Raw genomic sequence first — 17811 nt, 5'->3', positions numbered from 1 at the left:
ACTAACTACGATCAATTTCTATTGCTGTTAACCCTCTGGAGTCTAAGGGTATTTTTGGGGCCTTGAGAAGTTTTGTCATGCCCTGACATTTGTGCTTTTTTCAGTTTCTTATAAATATCTAAATGGGTAAAGTCTAATATCACTGTAATCAGCACAAACTGGGCTATAATAATATGTGAAATGCATGCATGTACATGATTGTATTTTTGAGAAAAAAAATGTTATGCATGGTTAGTGAAAAACTAAAAATGTTAAATCACTTGAATAAGGCAATAAAACACATACATAAAATTGGTTGCCGGAAAAGTTGAGAACTGGAGCTTGTAGCCTAGAATTTTTCTTTCTGAATGATGTGAAAATCATCTTGTTTACTCACTCACAGAAAACAATATATTGATTTAAATTTTCTAAAACACTTTTTGTTGGTAAAAGTCATATGCGAGTAGGCGTCAACTATCATGAATATCATTGTGATTTACACCTGAGAAGACAAAGGCCTGCATAATGAGCTGCATAATGAGCCTCTCATTCAACTGTGCCACTCTGAGGGAGGACTTACAAGAAAGAATGTGAGAACAAAATAAAAGTATATAATTTTATGTTTGTAGTTTATTAAGAATATATTTAATTATCCCACAACATAATTTAATATCCACTTGGGGAGCAGTTAAACAGTTTATTAGGAACAATCAAAGCTGACTTTCAAATTTTTTGGCATCCTTTCTCTAGTCAAACAATCCTTCAGAAATCCTTTTAACAATCTTATTTTCTACCAAATAAACCCCATTTATTATCATCATCATCATTATTATTATTATTATTATTATTATTATTATTATTAATGTTGAAAAGAGCTGATAATATTTTTCAGGTTTTTTTAGGGGGAATAAATCGAAAAGAACTGCATTGTTTTTACATTTGTTAGAGTTATCTCTATTTGTCACATTTATATTATTTACATCAAGCTTTTGAATGGTATAGTATTGTATATTGTTATTGAAACTTCATAATGTTTCACTTGATTATACATTTAGTCAGGAATTATAGTTTGGAAAAAGTATTTGGAAAAAGTCTAACTAGTAAAATGTTTACACGTTATGTGAAAACTAGTACAAATTAATAAAAAGAGACTTACTCATGTTTATGATCTCTGCTGAATAAAGTGCTTCATTCTTTTTTCGGAGGAAATCCATTTCTCAAATCCTCAACCACATCACATCTTTTTGGGGTGAATTATGTCTTAGTCCTCTCATCGCGAAGCAAACAGTAAAATAAAATAAAAACTTGAAGAACAGTCTGGCTGCTTTTTCTTCTGTGTGGGCGTATGCAAGCCGCGCGCTTCAGTTTGAATCTGAATAGCGCGTTCAGCGCGGGGGCGTGGTCACATTAGATATAATGAGCGGAGATATGAAAAACAGACATTGCGTTGTTTTCATATGGATTACTTTATCTCAGAATATTTGTTTTCGGCAGCACTTGTTTAGTTTAAAAGTAGACATTCCAGGCTTTCTATAGATATCTCTCTCATGTCTCTTCGTTGAGTATTCACGGAGTTACAGTTCATTTTAATGAGATGTTTGTACATGACGATCAGCGGAGACAAAGACTGTAGACAGCGCTCCTTGTTTGTTATCTTTATTTTATAAGTGCACAAAGGTTTTTTGTTATTATGTCTGTATCCAAAAAAAACTAGACCCTTTACAGATTCGATTGATGTATTGCTCTTATCTGTACGATTAAAACTGAGAGTGTAATTTAAGTTCTTTTCGGGGTTATCAGGTGAAAATGACTCAAAACGCATATATGCGTTAATCGACTCGAAAGGGTTAAGAAGACATAATAGAGTATTTTGTAAAAAAAAAAAAATTATAGTTGTGGTGTGGACTCCACTATTCTTTAATATTGAGAATGATTTTTAGAACTATATCTTCATCGTTATCTTTATAGTTATGTGCTTGGTGTTTACAGGCCTTAACGTTCCAGCTCATAATACATTCATTCGTCAGTTTATTATATACAATAACTACATTACGTCACATTTTAGTGAGTTTTGAGAAAAAAAAAATGGTGTATTAATCTCATATTATCATCATGCACACTGACTTTCTGAAAAGCCCTGCATGGATAAAGGCACGTGAACCAGGATCACAAAACCCAGACACTCTCTAAGAAATGCTGACAGTTAAAGTCCATTTTTTATTTTATTGTTGTTCGTATTGTCATGTTGCAATATTTTACATATATATATATATATATATATATATATATATATATATATATATATATATAAGTATATAAACACACACAATAGTGTCTCATAAATAAGTAGCCTACTAATACCTATAATAAAATGTTATGAAAAACTGGAATAGGCACCAGCAAGAACCTAAATAAATAATAGTTTAAAGTGAATAGTTGACATCTGAATGACTTAACTGACAAAAATCAATTAGTCTGGAATAGTTACTTGTCCCTTCTGAAATAGAGACTTATAGCAAATGATTAAATACTAGTAAGTAATGAATAAATATTTGTGATTAATTTAATACATCACATTTGGAATAACTATAGTGTCAGTTAAAAAACACGATAGTACTAGTGAAAATGAAAAAGATACTTAAAAAAGTTACTATTGGATTACTTGCAAATAATTTAGAGATTAATGTTAGTAACAAACAAACAACAATAACAAAAAATATACTAGTTAGTTTAAAGGAATAAATGTTAAATTAGCTTGCCATAGATGTCAGGGTGTTGTGAAGCATATTTTGGGATACCCTCTGTGTGTGTCCCATATTGGAATGACATATGGTGTCAGTCCTTGTAAAGGAAGCGAGAAAGAGGGATTTATTTATTGCCTAGGGCAGCTTAATCCCAGGCATATCACTTGTTCTCAAATTGAAATGGAATGTTGAGCTGTCTTCAGTTGCACTTTGATAGATGAATCTATCATTTAACTCTTGGAGTTGATTAAACAAGTCAATGCAAAAGCAACTGAATAATTAAACAAAACTGTAATGTGTATGAATAACAACGTGCATGTCCATTATTTTAATTCTATGTTACAAAATAAATTTTGGTATCCAATTTTAACATATTAACAGAATCTCAGACCTCCTGTGTGAGACCTTGAGATTTACTTGCCAGGTTTGGTTTTTTCAATAACCAATTATTACAATTTCATTTTTAATGATACACTAACACAGTGTGCTCCACTTAAATGACCTGCCTAGATAATATCTGCCCCCTCACCTACAGACCACAATGTGACACCCTCCAGTGTCTGGCTCTCTGAAACTCTAAGTGACCATCAGACTAAAGTCAAGGGCTCTTGAGAGGAAATGGCTGACAGGAACCAGTATCAGTTTCTCTTCTCCACTTTCTCCTTAAAGTTTTCTGCTGCCAAGTGTTCAACAGGTTGGTCATTCTCATTGCTGCTCTTAGAATATTTCATTAAGAGAGGTCTGGTATTTACAGAAAAAGTATGAATGAATGGTCTTCATGTGAGCAGTCTGTCTACAAGTAGATCTGATATGACCAGTGTACTTCGGACTAAAAGGAAATGTGTTTGAGACTTCCATTAAATTTACATTTAATCATTTAGCAGATGCTTTTATCCAAAGCGAATTACAAATGAGAACAGTAGCAATCAGACAAACAAGAGAGCAACAGTATAGAAGTGATGTGACCAGTTTCAGTTAGTCCAGCACAGTACTCATAGCAAGTTTACAAAAAAAAAAAAAACAATTAGAAGAATAGAATAGAATAGAATACATAAGTGCTAGTTCTAATTGTTCAGCTGCTGATGAAAAAGAGCCAATAGTTGTCTTAGGCAAACATCAGTACCTTGAAAATGATGCTAGCGGCTATTGGCAACCAGTGCAAACTGATGAAGTGAGGTGTAATGTAGGTTCACTTCAGCTCATTGAAGACCACTCTCGCTGCATTCTGGATCAGTTCCAGAGGCTTGATAGTACATGGCGGAAGGCCTGCCATGCAAAAGAGCATTACGATAGTTCAGTCTGGAGAGAATAACAAATTGGACAAAGAGTTGTGTGGCCTGCTCTGATAGGAAGTGTAATCTTACTACTGTTGTATAATGCAAATCTGCAGGACTGGACTGTTGTAGCAATACAGTCTTTGAAGCTTAACTGATCATCAAACACAACTCCAAGGTTCCTGAATGTCCTGGAAGGAGTTATGGTTGACAAACCTAGCTGTATAGAGAAGTTGTGATGAAGTGCTGAGTTGGCTGCAGAGACCATGAGCAGTTCTGTCTTAGCAAGGTTGAATTGAAGATGATGGTTCTATATCCAGTCAGAAATGTCTGTCACAAAAGATGCAATGCAAACAGCTAAGGTTGGAATGAGAAGTAGAATTGAGGCTCATCAGCATAGCAGTGATAGGAAAACCCATGTTTCTGAATGACAGATTCTAACGATGACATGTAGATGGAGAAGAGAATTGGTCTAAGCATTGAGCCCTGAGGAACCCCAGTAGTCAGAAGTTGTGACTCCAAGAAAGACACACTGAAGGACCTACCTGAGTGGTAAGACTTGAACCACTGAAGTCCGGTTCCTGAGATGCCCATCTTAATGTGGGTGCACAGGAGGATCTGCTGGTTAACTGTGTCAAAAGGTGACCTGTAGAGGAGAGTGTTGTGTCAGAAGTCAGATTGAGGTTAAAAGTGATGAGGAAGTAGTTTGAGGTGTAAAATGGAGTTACTAATGTGTTGTCTGTGGAGCAGTATGTGTAGATGGTCCAAATGGTTACCTGATTTGTGGCTAGCCATAGTAGACATTCGCTTGAGGTCAAATGAAGAATGCAGAGTGATGAAGTAGCCTGTGGTTTTTCTGGCTGGATGTTGAAGTCACCGAGTAGTACCAGAGGAGTAAAGTCCTCAGGGAAGTTTGAGAATGAGACATCCAACTCCTCCAAAAAGTTACCAAGTTGACCTGGGTGACGATAAACAACTAAAAAGTACTATTTCTGATTCATTTCCAAAGATTTTAATCAAATTCTCTACTAAAAAAAGCTATAATATCAGTACAAGAGTTTGCTTTTGGCATCATTTTCTTAAAAAAATACTTAATGACAGGAATATGAATAGAGTATTGTTGATTATGGGAACTGTTCTTAGATTTTTTTGCTGATAATTGTTAATGTTGCATTAGACTATGAATAGCCGTGTGGTGGTTATGAGAGAGGTTAACTCATGATCCAAAATATCTTACACATTTTTAGCTGCAGACAATTCAGCAAACATCTTGATTACTTGGCTTCTCGTCTAATGATCCTGGCACAGCATTTTAAGAGAAACATTATTCTCTAAATGGGTAGCACTTACATCAAGATTTCTAGGCTTCAGAATGTTAATAATTTCTGGCTCATACATGGTTTATTTATAATATTTCCACAAAAGCAGCACAGCTATTTTTAACATTCAACAAATCAGCATATTAGTATGATTTTCTGAAGGATCATGTGACACTAAGGAATGCAGTAATGATAATGAAAATTCAGCTTTGCTTCACTGAAATAATTTTTTTTGACTTATTTCAAAAACATTTAAAAATCGTACTGATTTCATACTTTTGAATGGTAGTGTGCATGAATTTTATTTTGCACATGACTTGATCTTAACCTGTGATCTCTTTCAGTACATCCTAACTTTCTTCATTGTCCATTTTTGTCCATGCCTTTACCTCCTACCACCTTCCTCAAAAGGACAAACAACCCCCTTCATGCATACTCCACACCGGATGAGCTCAAAGCATGTCCTTATATGTCCAAATCTCTCCGCTTCAACAGGAAGAGGCAGTTTATTAAAAGTGCAATCCTTCTTTCTGCACATTTTAAGGAAAGTTAATATGTACATCATATACTATGGACCCCATTGACTATCAGTTTTTAAGCAAAACAGAAAGACTTTTTTCAAATGATCATCTTTTTTAACTACTAAAAGGTAGTTAATTTTTGAGCGAACTACTTAAACATTTTCATCTTCAGTGCATCTTAGTCATAACAACATTATTCCACCTTTTCATTCCATGATTCATGATTTTTAGAAAGAAAAACCAGTGACTCAACTAGGCTGCAGCTACATAAAAACTCATTAGAGACTCCCAGCAGCTCTGAGAATCACAATGCAGCGGTCCCAGCCCACTCCGGCCGTGCTGCCGGACACTAGCTGAGGCACGCAGCTCTGAGGATCTGTGCTGCTGCCAGTCTGTATGGTTTCCGCTAATTGGCCGAGCTCGGTTAGTAATGGTCTCACTTTTCCTCGGCCGCCCCCTCTCTTCCGTAGCTCACACAATGCCTGGAAGTCGCCTAGACCCACATCTCCCTCTCTGTTTTTCTCCTGTTGTTTTTTTCTCTCTCTCTTTTTCCCTCTCACCAAAGACACAATTGATGCAGTCAGCATCAAAACAAATAGGAGCACAAGGACACACACGCACTCAACACCCCCGTCTAAAAGATACTTCCGACTCATATCAACAAACACGGTGCAGGTTTCAACAGAAAAAAAGGAGAATGAATTCAGTAATTGCATAATAGCTTCTCAATGCTCAACACCTATATGCTTTTTTGTGATGGTTGACATTATTATGTGATGTAAAAAAGAATTATGATCAATTTCACTTTAATACAAGAAACTGACTGAATTTTGGGAAATTTCAAATCATTTGCATGTATTTGGTATTAATTATTAATTTTTAACTTATTTAGTCCTAATTTTAAGTAAGATATGTTAAATATTACATTTAAAAGTGTTATTAAAATGATTAGTGTTTCTGAATGTACAATGATGCCAAAGGCGACCATGGAAATGCAATATTGCAGCAATATCAAATTAACTGACAGTAATAAACTCTCTCTAATATTGCAGCCTGGTGGGTAATGAAAGAGTGAACTAAAATTAATTTAAGAATCCTGAACAATATAGATGTTGGTAATATTATTTTTATATTTCTATTCTTTTTAAGCTTTGAAATGGCTCTTCTGCTAACCAAGGTTATTTGACCAAATCTAAATCTTTGGAATATGATTATGATTACGATTTAAATAACTTTGTATTTTTTTTTAAAACATGCAATCTTTTTCAACATCTATTAATCCAGTCTTCACTGTTATTACATTAATACGATTTTATTGAAGTGTACAATCTACATGTGAAAACTGTGGAAATGACCATGCACAATTAAATATAAGATGATGGCAATAAAATAAAATATATTTAGTCTAAAACTGACAAAAAAAAAAAAGTAAATGCAATGTCAAAGCAGTCATCCCCTGGTGCATGATAGAAGAGTGAATTAATTGAAGAAAAATTTCATACAGACTTAATTATCTTTGTCTTTATGCCCACTGGTAAGTTTTCCCTCCAAACTTTCCATGAACCATGAGTGAAGAACTTTCCACTTGTTTTTAAGCTATTGGAGACCTGCACCGGCCCCCATATCCCCTGTCTCATTCTCCTGCCTGCTTTATTGTCGGATGTCCTGCACGGGCGTTTCATCCCTGTCTCTGACTCTGTGTGTGTGTATAATTGTGTGTGTCTCACAGGAAGCCTTAAGGGGGGCAGGCAGTGGAGTGGAGGGGGTGTTCTATAGTTCCTGCACATCTGCAGGCTGCATTTCTCTAGGTGTCACTCAGTAGTTTTTCAATCGTGAGAGAGGGATATCACCCATATCACTTTTTTTTAAAACTCTCCTATTTCCTTCCGCTCATTGCCCATAACAAGCTTCCAGAAGCACACACATACAAACACTCTCCTGTCACAGGAAGCCAGACAGAGGTTTCCGGCAACCCTTGAGAGAGGCAGGTGAGGCCTAATTTGACAAGACTCTGGTGCAATACTTATCCTGCAATGTTTGTGCTATACATGAATGAAGTCTCAATGTAAATATTAAATATTGGAGTCATACATAAAGGATTTTGGCTAAGCATTTTATCCTCAAATGTAGATAAGTGGATAAAATTTATTAAAAGCTGTTGAAAATTAGGAATAAAAAGCTGGGATTTTGTTTGATTTAGATGATATATAAATATATGAAATATTACTTATTATAATATTTTGTCATTACCCCTGTGATTACTGTTTTCTTAAATATGGCTCTTTTCGTGTTTAGAATGGTTATTATTTATTCTTATAAGTTTATTCTTAAGATAAATATATATTATTTTCTTTATTTGGTTAAGTTGAATGTTGAACAACAAAAAAAGCACTAACTGTTTTTGACTGTTATTTGAGCAACAAATCAGCATATTAGAAATTATTTCTGAAGGGTCATGTGACACGGAAAACTGGAGTTACTGAATGCTTGAAGCTGAAAATTCAGCTTTGCTATCACATAATTGTTTTATATTTTGCAATATATATTGTGCAGACATTTTACATTTATACAGATTAGAAATCTGAGCTGAGACTGAGGTTTTAGGTTCAATTTATTTTGCAGGATTAGCTTGCACAGTTCTATCTGATCTTATATTTATTTGCTTTTCCGTTGGTCTCAATCCTCAAAAGACAAGCTTGTCAGAAGAATTCTTATATGACTAAGTTGATGTATTTGCACAAACTTCCTCTGAGACAGTTTCCGTTCTCCTGGATAGAGACTCATGCACGTTTGCTTTGGTTAGCTGAACTCCTGGACAGTGTTGACAGGACATCTGACCCATTAACAATACTCATAAGCCCACGCAGGCCAACACACCCTACACACTCTAACACACAAACCTTCATTCCCTGAATTCTTAAGTTCCATACAAACATGCAAAACATGCAACATGCATCAAAAAGCACCCACTTTCCTGTCATCAGTAAACACAAAAGAGGTCTAATACACAAATATAAATACTGGCACACAGGGGCCTGGAGACTTTTCCCGCTGAGCTTCCAGCACGTGGGCAGCAGAGGGGGATTCAAGCTTGATGTTTTTTCCCCTGATCAGAGACCATCTAGATCCGGACCTCAGTCATTATAAGAAACGCCAGAAAACTGACCCAGGAGCAGTGTGAAAAGGCAGCTTAACACAGGAAATAAACACCCTGACTGAATGAGACTTCCTGCCCAGCGTTATAAAGGATGCTCTCTCTTAGGTCAGACTGGTCAGTTCTTCAGAGACACGTCTGAGTGAGGGAGAGGTTAGGCCGTGTGTGTGTGTGTGTGACTTGTTTGAAACTGGGACCAGAAGAGAGGGGCTGTAAGAACAGGGTGGCGTGTGTTCTCGTCCCTGCTGGTCGGGGTGAGTTTTACATGAAAACTTTTTAATGCATATTAAGATTGTATAGATGTTATCTTGAAGAAAAAGTTTTACTTTTAGCATATGAATTCCCAGCTCCATTTAGTTCCTCAGAAATGTGATGCTTTTTAATTGTTATGTTCAAACCACATGGATCCTTACTCAGTTAAAGAGGTGTTATAAATGAGGTTTCGTCATTTTCATGGGTGGAGGCTCTTTGTGAACAAAATGTGCTAAGGGAATGACAACTTGGTCATTTTTCCACTGTTTTCAAATTCAGCAGTTATTTTTTGACTTTTAATAATTATGATGCATTTGCTGTTGGTGTGAAATGGAGTAATTTTATTTAAAAAAATTGTCTCAATTAGACGAGTTGCTACTAGACTAATGCAATAGTCAGTGCATCACAGTTTTGCAGAATGCTTCTGACACCTGCAGATGTTGTTGTGTCGATGACATTGTTTTAAAACTAACATTCTATTTAAAACTTGATGCATTTTTCTGTTTTTGATGGCAGGTACGAGTAGGGAGCTGGTCTCCCAAGTAGACACTTTTGAATCTAATTTTGTCATCTTTGTCAGGTAAAAATGTGCTTATGTTTACTGAACATATTTTCTGATAAAGCTTCACACGACCATAATTCATATTTGACTGGACTTGTTATTTAATTAACCGTAATTAAAATGTTGGTTTATGTTTTTAACATAAAATATATATAAATATACAGATTTTATCATAATTTTATTTATAAATATCAATAAGTATCAATTGGCTTTAAAAGTCTTTTTTCTTTTTATTACATTTTATAAATATGCATGTTAAACTATAATATTTTATTTTTATAATATTATTATTATTATTCTTTTTACCAGAACAGCATTATTATTATTATTATTTTTATTAATATTATTAGTTCAAATTATTTTTACATCCTTTATCAAACAGAAAAATCAATGCAAATGGAAGAGGGATACCGCTACTCCGAGCACGCTGCTGTTGCTGATGTGATGGAGGTGAAAGGCTACATTAAGGAATTTACCCGTCACTCCAACGATGTGTTGCTAAACTTAAATGAACTGCGGCATCGGGATATCCTTACAGATGCCACGCTGCTTGTGGGCACCGCCAGGCTGCGCGCCCACTGCGCCGTGCTCATCGCATGCAGGTTGGTCTACAGGGAGTGCAGCCATTCAGTTTCTCTAACCCTCCCTCACTTCTTCTCTCCTGCCCCCTCGGCCTTCTTTCCCATTTGTGCCAAGATTTGTCTTTGTTTGAAGACATTAGCTCACTCCTGCATGAGATCTTTTATGAGATCTTTACAAATATATTGTATCACAGTAGACACGCTTTTTTGGTTTTAGAGTTTGCTTTTGGTTGAATCTTTGTTTCTCTTATTAAGATCTTCCACTGTTTCTACAATCAAAATTTTAATACATTTTTTGAATCCAGCTTTGGTTACCTTTGCTTGCATCTAAAAATGCATATGTGTGTTTTCACAGTGGATTCTTCTACACTCTCTTCTCTCGTCGAGCGGCCGGTGCTGGCTCTGAGCGGGGGTTTTCTCTCACCCTGCCGGTGGGGCTGGACGCAGGCAGTGTGTCCCTGCTGCTGGACTTCATGTACACCTCCTGCCTCCCTCTCACGCCACAGACAGTATCTGGCGTGCTCGCTGCTGCCAGCTATCTGCAGATGGAGCATGTCGCTGACACCTGCAGAGCATTTATTCACAGGTGAGAATAGGAATGAAGACCGAAGCAGAGGAGGTAGCAGAACACTGCAATCGTAATGAGACAATGATGCTAAAATTTTGATCAGAGCTCAAACTTTAAGCAGCAGTGTGACACAAAAACTACTAGAAAGAACATGCACTGTGAGCTGTGTACTCTTCCAATGATTTCTTAGAAAGAAGGTATAAAGATGTCACTGGGTCTGTACCCTAAGGTACACAAGCTGAAAGGTGCATTTTTGTGTCCTACTTACCCCTAAATGGTATATATTAGTACCTTTTTAAAGTGTACTGGACCAGTGACAGTTTTTCACCTTTTTAACTGAGTGTAGGAGTTCAGACAGAGATTCATTTCCTAATACCAGATTGGATTCCACAATCAAGTAGCCAAAGAAACTTAAAAATCACCAGTGATTTTATTGCCGTCATTGTGAATGCATTGTGATACATTTACATTAATCAGTTAATGCATTCCCTGGGAATCAAATCCATGATGTATGGGTTGCTTGTTTCTAATTTTGCAGTTTTGTGGCCATCCACTTTTTAATTAAATTAAGCAATTTTCTGGAATATATAAACGGAAAGTTTGTTCTTTTCTCCTTCAGTGAAAGGATCTCTGTCAGTCCTTCTATGATGGAGCCAGCCTCTAGAGCGCCCCTTGGTGGAAGGTCACCACCTGCTCATCCCACCATCTTCTCCTCCCCCTCCAGGCCTACTGCTGAGGCAGAAGATCCCACCCCAGACCGAGCCAGGTAAAAGGGTTATACAAGGATTGTCTAATAATAAGTATTTGAATTGCATTTAACACTTAAACTGTATCCCATCTCAAAAAATTGCTATCAATTTAATTGTGATATGCACTGACTGTATTTACAGGGTTCCAAGGGAGAACTTTGCCTCGCCAGATCTAGAAACTTGCCTGACTCAGACCCTAAAATTAGAGGAATCTTCACCTGCAACCCCATCCACACCATCTCCAGACAGTCCTTCTCATTCCAGCGGGCAGCCCAACTCACCTGCTGAGTCCAGCGGCTGCAGTCTGTCGCCCCAGCTAAAGGTGTGCATGTTTATTTATTTATTTATTTTGGATAGAAATTAATATTTGTAATCAGAAAGCATGCAAATTGATCTAAATTGATAATAAAAACATTTGTTACTATATATTTTAAAATAAATTATGTTTTTTTTTAAACTTACTATTCTCCAAAGAATCCTGCAAAAAAAAAAAAAAAAAAAATTAAAACTGGTTCCGCAATAATATGAAGTAATACATTTGTTTTAAACATTGATAATAATAAGAAATGTTTCTTGAGCAGCAAATCATTGCTAGAATACTTTCTGAAGTATCATGTGACTAAAGACTGGAGTAATTATGCTGCAAATTCAACTTTGCCATCACTGGAATAAATGGAATGAACGTTTTTCCTGTGTTTTTGATCAAATAAAAAACACTGCATTAAAAGTTTCCTAAAATGTCTTTCTTTATCCTTCAGCACAAATCTTTCAATATTTCATCCTTACAGAAGCGATCTGAATCCAAGCCTTCTCCTGACCCAAAGGCCTGTAACTGGAAGAAGTACAAGTATATTGTCCTCAACCCTCTCTGTGCCACACCTATAAAGGAGGAGGGGCCTGGAGAGGAGCGGCAAGCACAAAGCCACACCCCCTTTGTCAGTGATAAGATTGAAGCCTCATCTAAAACAACAAATAACATTTGGACAGGGGAGAAACCTGGTCTGAATAATAGGTATGTTTAATCTCTTCCCCCTTTATCAATTAAAGAACTTCTGACGTAACTGATTAATAATGTATTGTTATCTAGGAATGAACCAAATCTTCAGTGTAATGTATTGACCATTGTTCTGTTTCCTCAAGGAATACATGGTCTCTTCCATATAACACATCAGAGCAAAACATATACTTTAGTCCCCATCATGTTATGGACAGCACTCTTCCAATGAGTGAGAATAAAGGTCAGGGAGCATCTCTTAGTTTTAGTATGAACACACGTGCTTACCAAAATACTCAGACTCATCTGATCCTCTTCATTTCATCCTCTTCATTTCTAAAAGGCCTCTGCAGTCCTTATGTTTGTGCCCAAATTGCCAATCAGAGTCATTTACTGGGCCAACACCCAATCAAGTTTGAGAAGCTCTCTGCACAGCTCAGTAACCCTGGAAATCAAGCCACAAACACAAAACCTTCCTGCTCAGGTGAGGCTGCCGACTCAGCAGATAATGTTGGCTGAACTTACTTACAATTTAAATTGTCAAATCTAGTTGTGATCTGTGAGGCACAGTCACTTTTAGTATGTTCAAATCTTACTTGAAAACTTTATATATATATAAAAAAAGTATTTTCATGCATATGTGTGTATTATTGTTTCATTGTGTAAATCACTTAAAGAAGGTTATTTTAAAGGCGCTATTTAAAACATTTCAAATAAATTATAATTATAAATTCAAAAATATAAATTATATTATAATTGTAAATAAATGAACATTGTATTATTATTACAAGTTCTATTATTACAAGTTCTGACCTCTTTCTCATTCATTTCACTCTTTTATGTCCCGACTGACTCAGGCGACAAGCCTTACTGCTGTAATGTGTGTGGAGCACAGTTCAACCGGCCCGCAAATTTAAAGACTCATTCTCGTATTCACTCTGGAGAAAAGCCCTACCGCTGTGACACATGTGGAGCCCGATTTGTCCAGGTACATCTGCACAGAATCACATGTATCATTCTTTTATATACAGTGGGGATTGAAAGTTTGGGCACCCCTTGCAGAATCTGTGAAAATATTAGTAATTTAAAAAAAAAATAAGAGAGATCATACTTAATGCATGTTATTTTTTATTTAGTACTGTCCTGAGTAAGATATTGTTCATAAAATATTTTAACATTTAGTCCACAAGACAAAAAAAATGCTGAAATTATTAAAATAACCCCACTCAAAAGTTTGGGAACCCTTGGTTCTTAATACTGTGTTCTGTTACCTGATGATCCTCAGCTGTCTTTCTGTTTTGTGATGGTTGTGCATGAGTCCCTTGTTTGTTCTGAACAGTTAAACTGAGCAGCGTTCTTCAGAAAAATCTTTAAGTTCCTGCAGATTCTTCAGTTTTCCAGTATCTTTGCATATTTTAACCCTTTCCAGCAGTGACTGTATGATTTTGAGATACATCTTATCACACTGAGGACATTTGAGGGACTCAAACACAACTATTAAAAAAGGTTCAAACATTCACTGATGCTCCAGAAGGAAACAAGATGCATTAAGAGCTGGGGGGTGAAAACTTTGGAATTTGAAGATCAAGGTAAATTGTACTTAATTTGTGTACCGGGAAACATACAAGTATCTTCTGTTGCTTACGAAGGGCAGAACTAAATGGAAAAAAATTATATTTCAACAAAATAAGACAAATTTGGCCATCTTCATCATGTTCAAAAGTTTTCACCCCCCAGATCTTAATGCATCTTGTTTCCTTCTGGAGCATCAGTGAATGTTTGAACCTTTTTAAATAGTTGTGTTTGAGTCCCTCAAATGTCCTCAGTGTGATAAGGTGTATCTCAAAATCATACAGTCACTGCTGGAAAGGGTTAAAATATGCAAATATACTGGAAAACTGAAGAATCTGCAGGATCTTAAAGATTTTTCTGAAGAACGCTGCTCAGTTTAACTGTTCAGAACAAACAAGGGACTCATGAACACCAATCACAAAACAGAAAGCAGTTGAGGATCATCAGGTAACAGAACACAGTATTAAGAACCAAGGGTTCCCAAACTTTTGAGTAGGGTTATTTTAATAATTTCAGCATTTGTTTTTGTCTTGTGGACTAAATGTTAATATCTTTTATGCACAATATCTTACTCAGGACAGTACTAAATAAAATATAACATGCATTTAGTATGATCTCTCTTATTTTTTTAAAATTACTAATATTTTCACAGATTCTGCAAGGGGTGCCCAAACTTTCGATCCCCACTGTATATATATATATATATATATATATATATAGCAATAATTGGGACAATAATTTATTAATAAACTATTTTTTTATTTATGTATGCACACACACACACAAACACATATGCATACATATAAGTCAAAACAAATGTTGATCTATTGTCTTTTTCCTTTTTTATCTCTATTTTTGAAAAGCATCAATAAAAAGAGTTGAACTAAAATGATGTCCTTGTGAAATGTGTAGGTAGCTCACCTGCGTGCCCATGTTCTGATCCACACTGGGGAAAAGCCGTACCCATGTAACACCTGCGGAACACGTTTCCGCCACCTACAGACGCTGAAGAGCCACCTGCGCATCCACACTGGAGAGAAGCCTTACAGCGTCAGTTATATTTAAACACTTATATTTGAATATCTAATATATATACACGCACAACTCCACACCTCTCTCTACTGCAAAGTGATGCTGAAACCTCACTCTCTCTGTGCTTATCTTTTCTTCCAGTGTGAGAAATGTCACCTGCACTTCCGCCATAAGAGCCAGTTGAGGCTTCACCTGAGACAGAAACACGGTGCAATCACCAACACTAAGATCCGCTACAAGGTTCTGGTTGACCCATACCAACCTGGGCCCACACTGCTACAGGCTTGCTGAGGGGCATGACAAAACAGCGAGTTTTAGGCTGAATTTGATGGATCTATAAAAAAGTATTGTAAAAAGTTTAAAGAGGTGGAGTGCTGCACTCGAGGACAGCTTGACGTTAATTATATCAATGAATGTAGTCTTCCACGAATGCAGTACTCCTGCACTAGATGTGCTGACTATTATCTTTATTATTTGTTAAAATATTATTATTTATTTTGCTCTGCATACTCTATGTTGCTCATGCTATTTAATCGTAGTTTCTGCTGTTACAAAAAAGTATTTTGTTTTCATATTGGCCACTTTTTCTGTGGCAGGAAATATGGTGAAAATCATTGTGAAAAAGTGTGCAGCCCCATTCAGATGGTAATTGTTTCCAGGGGGGAATACTAAAATATTGTGACAATATGATAAACAATTATCATCCAAATAAGGCTTAAGACAGTATGGAATTATTATTATTATTATTTTTGCTGTTAAGACTTAAAGATGGTTTGTGGCAGAGTGTGAAGGTGTTTATTAGGAGTTTAGACTGTAAGCGTAAGAGCTGAATGAAAGTAAAAATATTTGGCTAAATGGAATTCTGTAAGAAAGTGAGAACGATTATGAAAGGAAGATAGATAAAGAAAGGAAGAGTATTGAAGGATTTAAGTATGTTTGAGAAAGAACATATAAAAGATAAATTTGTATGATTTTTTTGTTAATATGCTGTCATTTTATTTATTTTGTTTGTTTGTTTTGCCCGAAAGTATTGCTATTATTTGTTCAATGATCCTTCCTGTTGTTTGTACTATATTGTGTTTCTTATTTAAGAAGCAAACTCAAATATATCTTAATTGCTTTTTTACCATGCTATTCAGTATGTCAATATCCTAATTAAAAAGGCCTGGAGCCTATTTGTGTTTAAGAAGAAAGAACGTACATTTGTGGAGGATTAGCCTCTCAGTGTATCTTTTTAAAGATATCTATGTTGAAGAGAGCGTTTCATGGTTTTTATGGTGTATTATAGTTGCTGAGAGTCCAAAGCAGGTTGAGGACTCACACTATCCAAACTAATATACATGTAAAGAGTGATGATGATGAGGATAATGATATCAACAATTTTATGTTGCGCTCTTTTGCTGGACAAAGACCTATTTTATACAAATTAAAGTTAAATTAATTTCTCTTAATTGTGTTTGTGTTTGTCTGTTACAGTTTTAGTATCATGGATTGAGTTTAAGGGGTTTTATTCAAATGTCATTTTAAATAGCAAAAATGTGTTTTTATGGTTTTGGTTTTAGATTTTGTTAACTATCATAACCCTGGTCCGCTGTTCTCATGCAATCCTACTTCTTCAAAATCACATGAATAGTTAGAGAGTTCCTCAACTGGTTAAACTTGAAAGTAGTCAATCATGGCACTTATGAAGTAAAGTGAAATCAAGGCACTTATGAAGTAAAGTGAAATGTTTCAACTTTAAATTCAATGCCTGTGTGATTCTTGGAGCCCAGAAGAACAAAGAATTCAACTCTTAGCCCTTCCTTCCTCCGATAAGCTCACAACGACTCACCCCATTAGACCCCTTCACTCACCCTAAAGTGTCTCAGCTTCTCTACGGGTGGTCCTGTAATAAGAACAATGGAGCAACTGGCACCTGTTTCCGGCCATAGACAAAAACTGGCCTCATGCACACATTACCTGTCTGTCCATATATGTGTAATTCTGTTAGAAGTTTTCTTCTTAGGATGACCTAGGAGCACCACCCGCTGTTTCTTATTTTTTTGATGATCAAACACTGAAACTGCTCTCTGACATGTCTGTTTTCATCTGCTCCCGAGCCCGAGGGCAATCAATCATGTGGCAACACACAGATGTTGTCAGGAAGATTGAAGTAGCTATGAAGTGTTAGTGAGAATATAGGCTACAAACATGGGCTGCAGAAATAATTAAATCACACACACTAAAACTTTAAATAAGTCTAAGGTGTTTTGTTCATCTTAGCTGGCCACGAGGCTCAACCACGCCCCCCCAGCAAGGATACAATAACCATATTGTAAGCATTGTAGCTGCTGTTTATAACTGATATATGTAACATGAATTTACCGCTAGGGGGCTTTTATTTTATCTGATAGAGAACGTTAATCTTCACTCACACTAGTTTTAATGTTTGACAGCATTCTGAATTTGCTCTATTATTGTCTAACTTTGCACAAGTAGTTTATGGGTGACTAAAGGAATGGAAACTTAGG

The 17811-nt window shown here is 36.0% G+C and overlaps 1 protein-coding gene across 1 annotated transcript; it reads left to right on the top strand.

Annotated features, from left to right (window-relative positions):
• Positions 1–9096: 9096 nt before the first annotated feature.
• Positions 9097–16752, top strand: LOC128017228 (B-cell lymphoma 6 protein-like). The gene is made up of 12 exons (XM_052602509.1): positions 9097–9245; positions 9760–9823; positions 10188–10407; positions 10742–10972; positions 11574–11720; positions 11845–12025; positions 12492–12715; positions 12844–12941; positions 13041–13181; positions 13555–13685; positions 15182–15319; positions 15443–16752. Exons 3-12 carry the CDS (start codon positions 10196–10198, stop codon positions 15590–15592), a joined length of 1653 nt encoding a protein of 550 aa, XP_052458469.1. The 5' UTR covers positions 9097–9245; positions 9760–9823; positions 10188–10195; the 3' UTR covers positions 15593–16752.
• Positions 16753–17811: the final 1059 nt, after the last annotated feature.

This window comes from Carassius gibelio, chromosome A7 (genome assembly GCF_023724105.1).
Source record: "Carassius gibelio isolate Cgi1373 ecotype wild population from Czech Republic chromosome A7, carGib1.2-hapl.c, whole genome shotgun sequence".
Taxonomy (NCBI): Eukaryota; Metazoa; Chordata; class Actinopteri; order Cypriniformes; family Cyprinidae; genus Carassius; species Carassius gibelio.
This window is presented reverse-complemented; position numbering and strand designations above follow the sequence as displayed.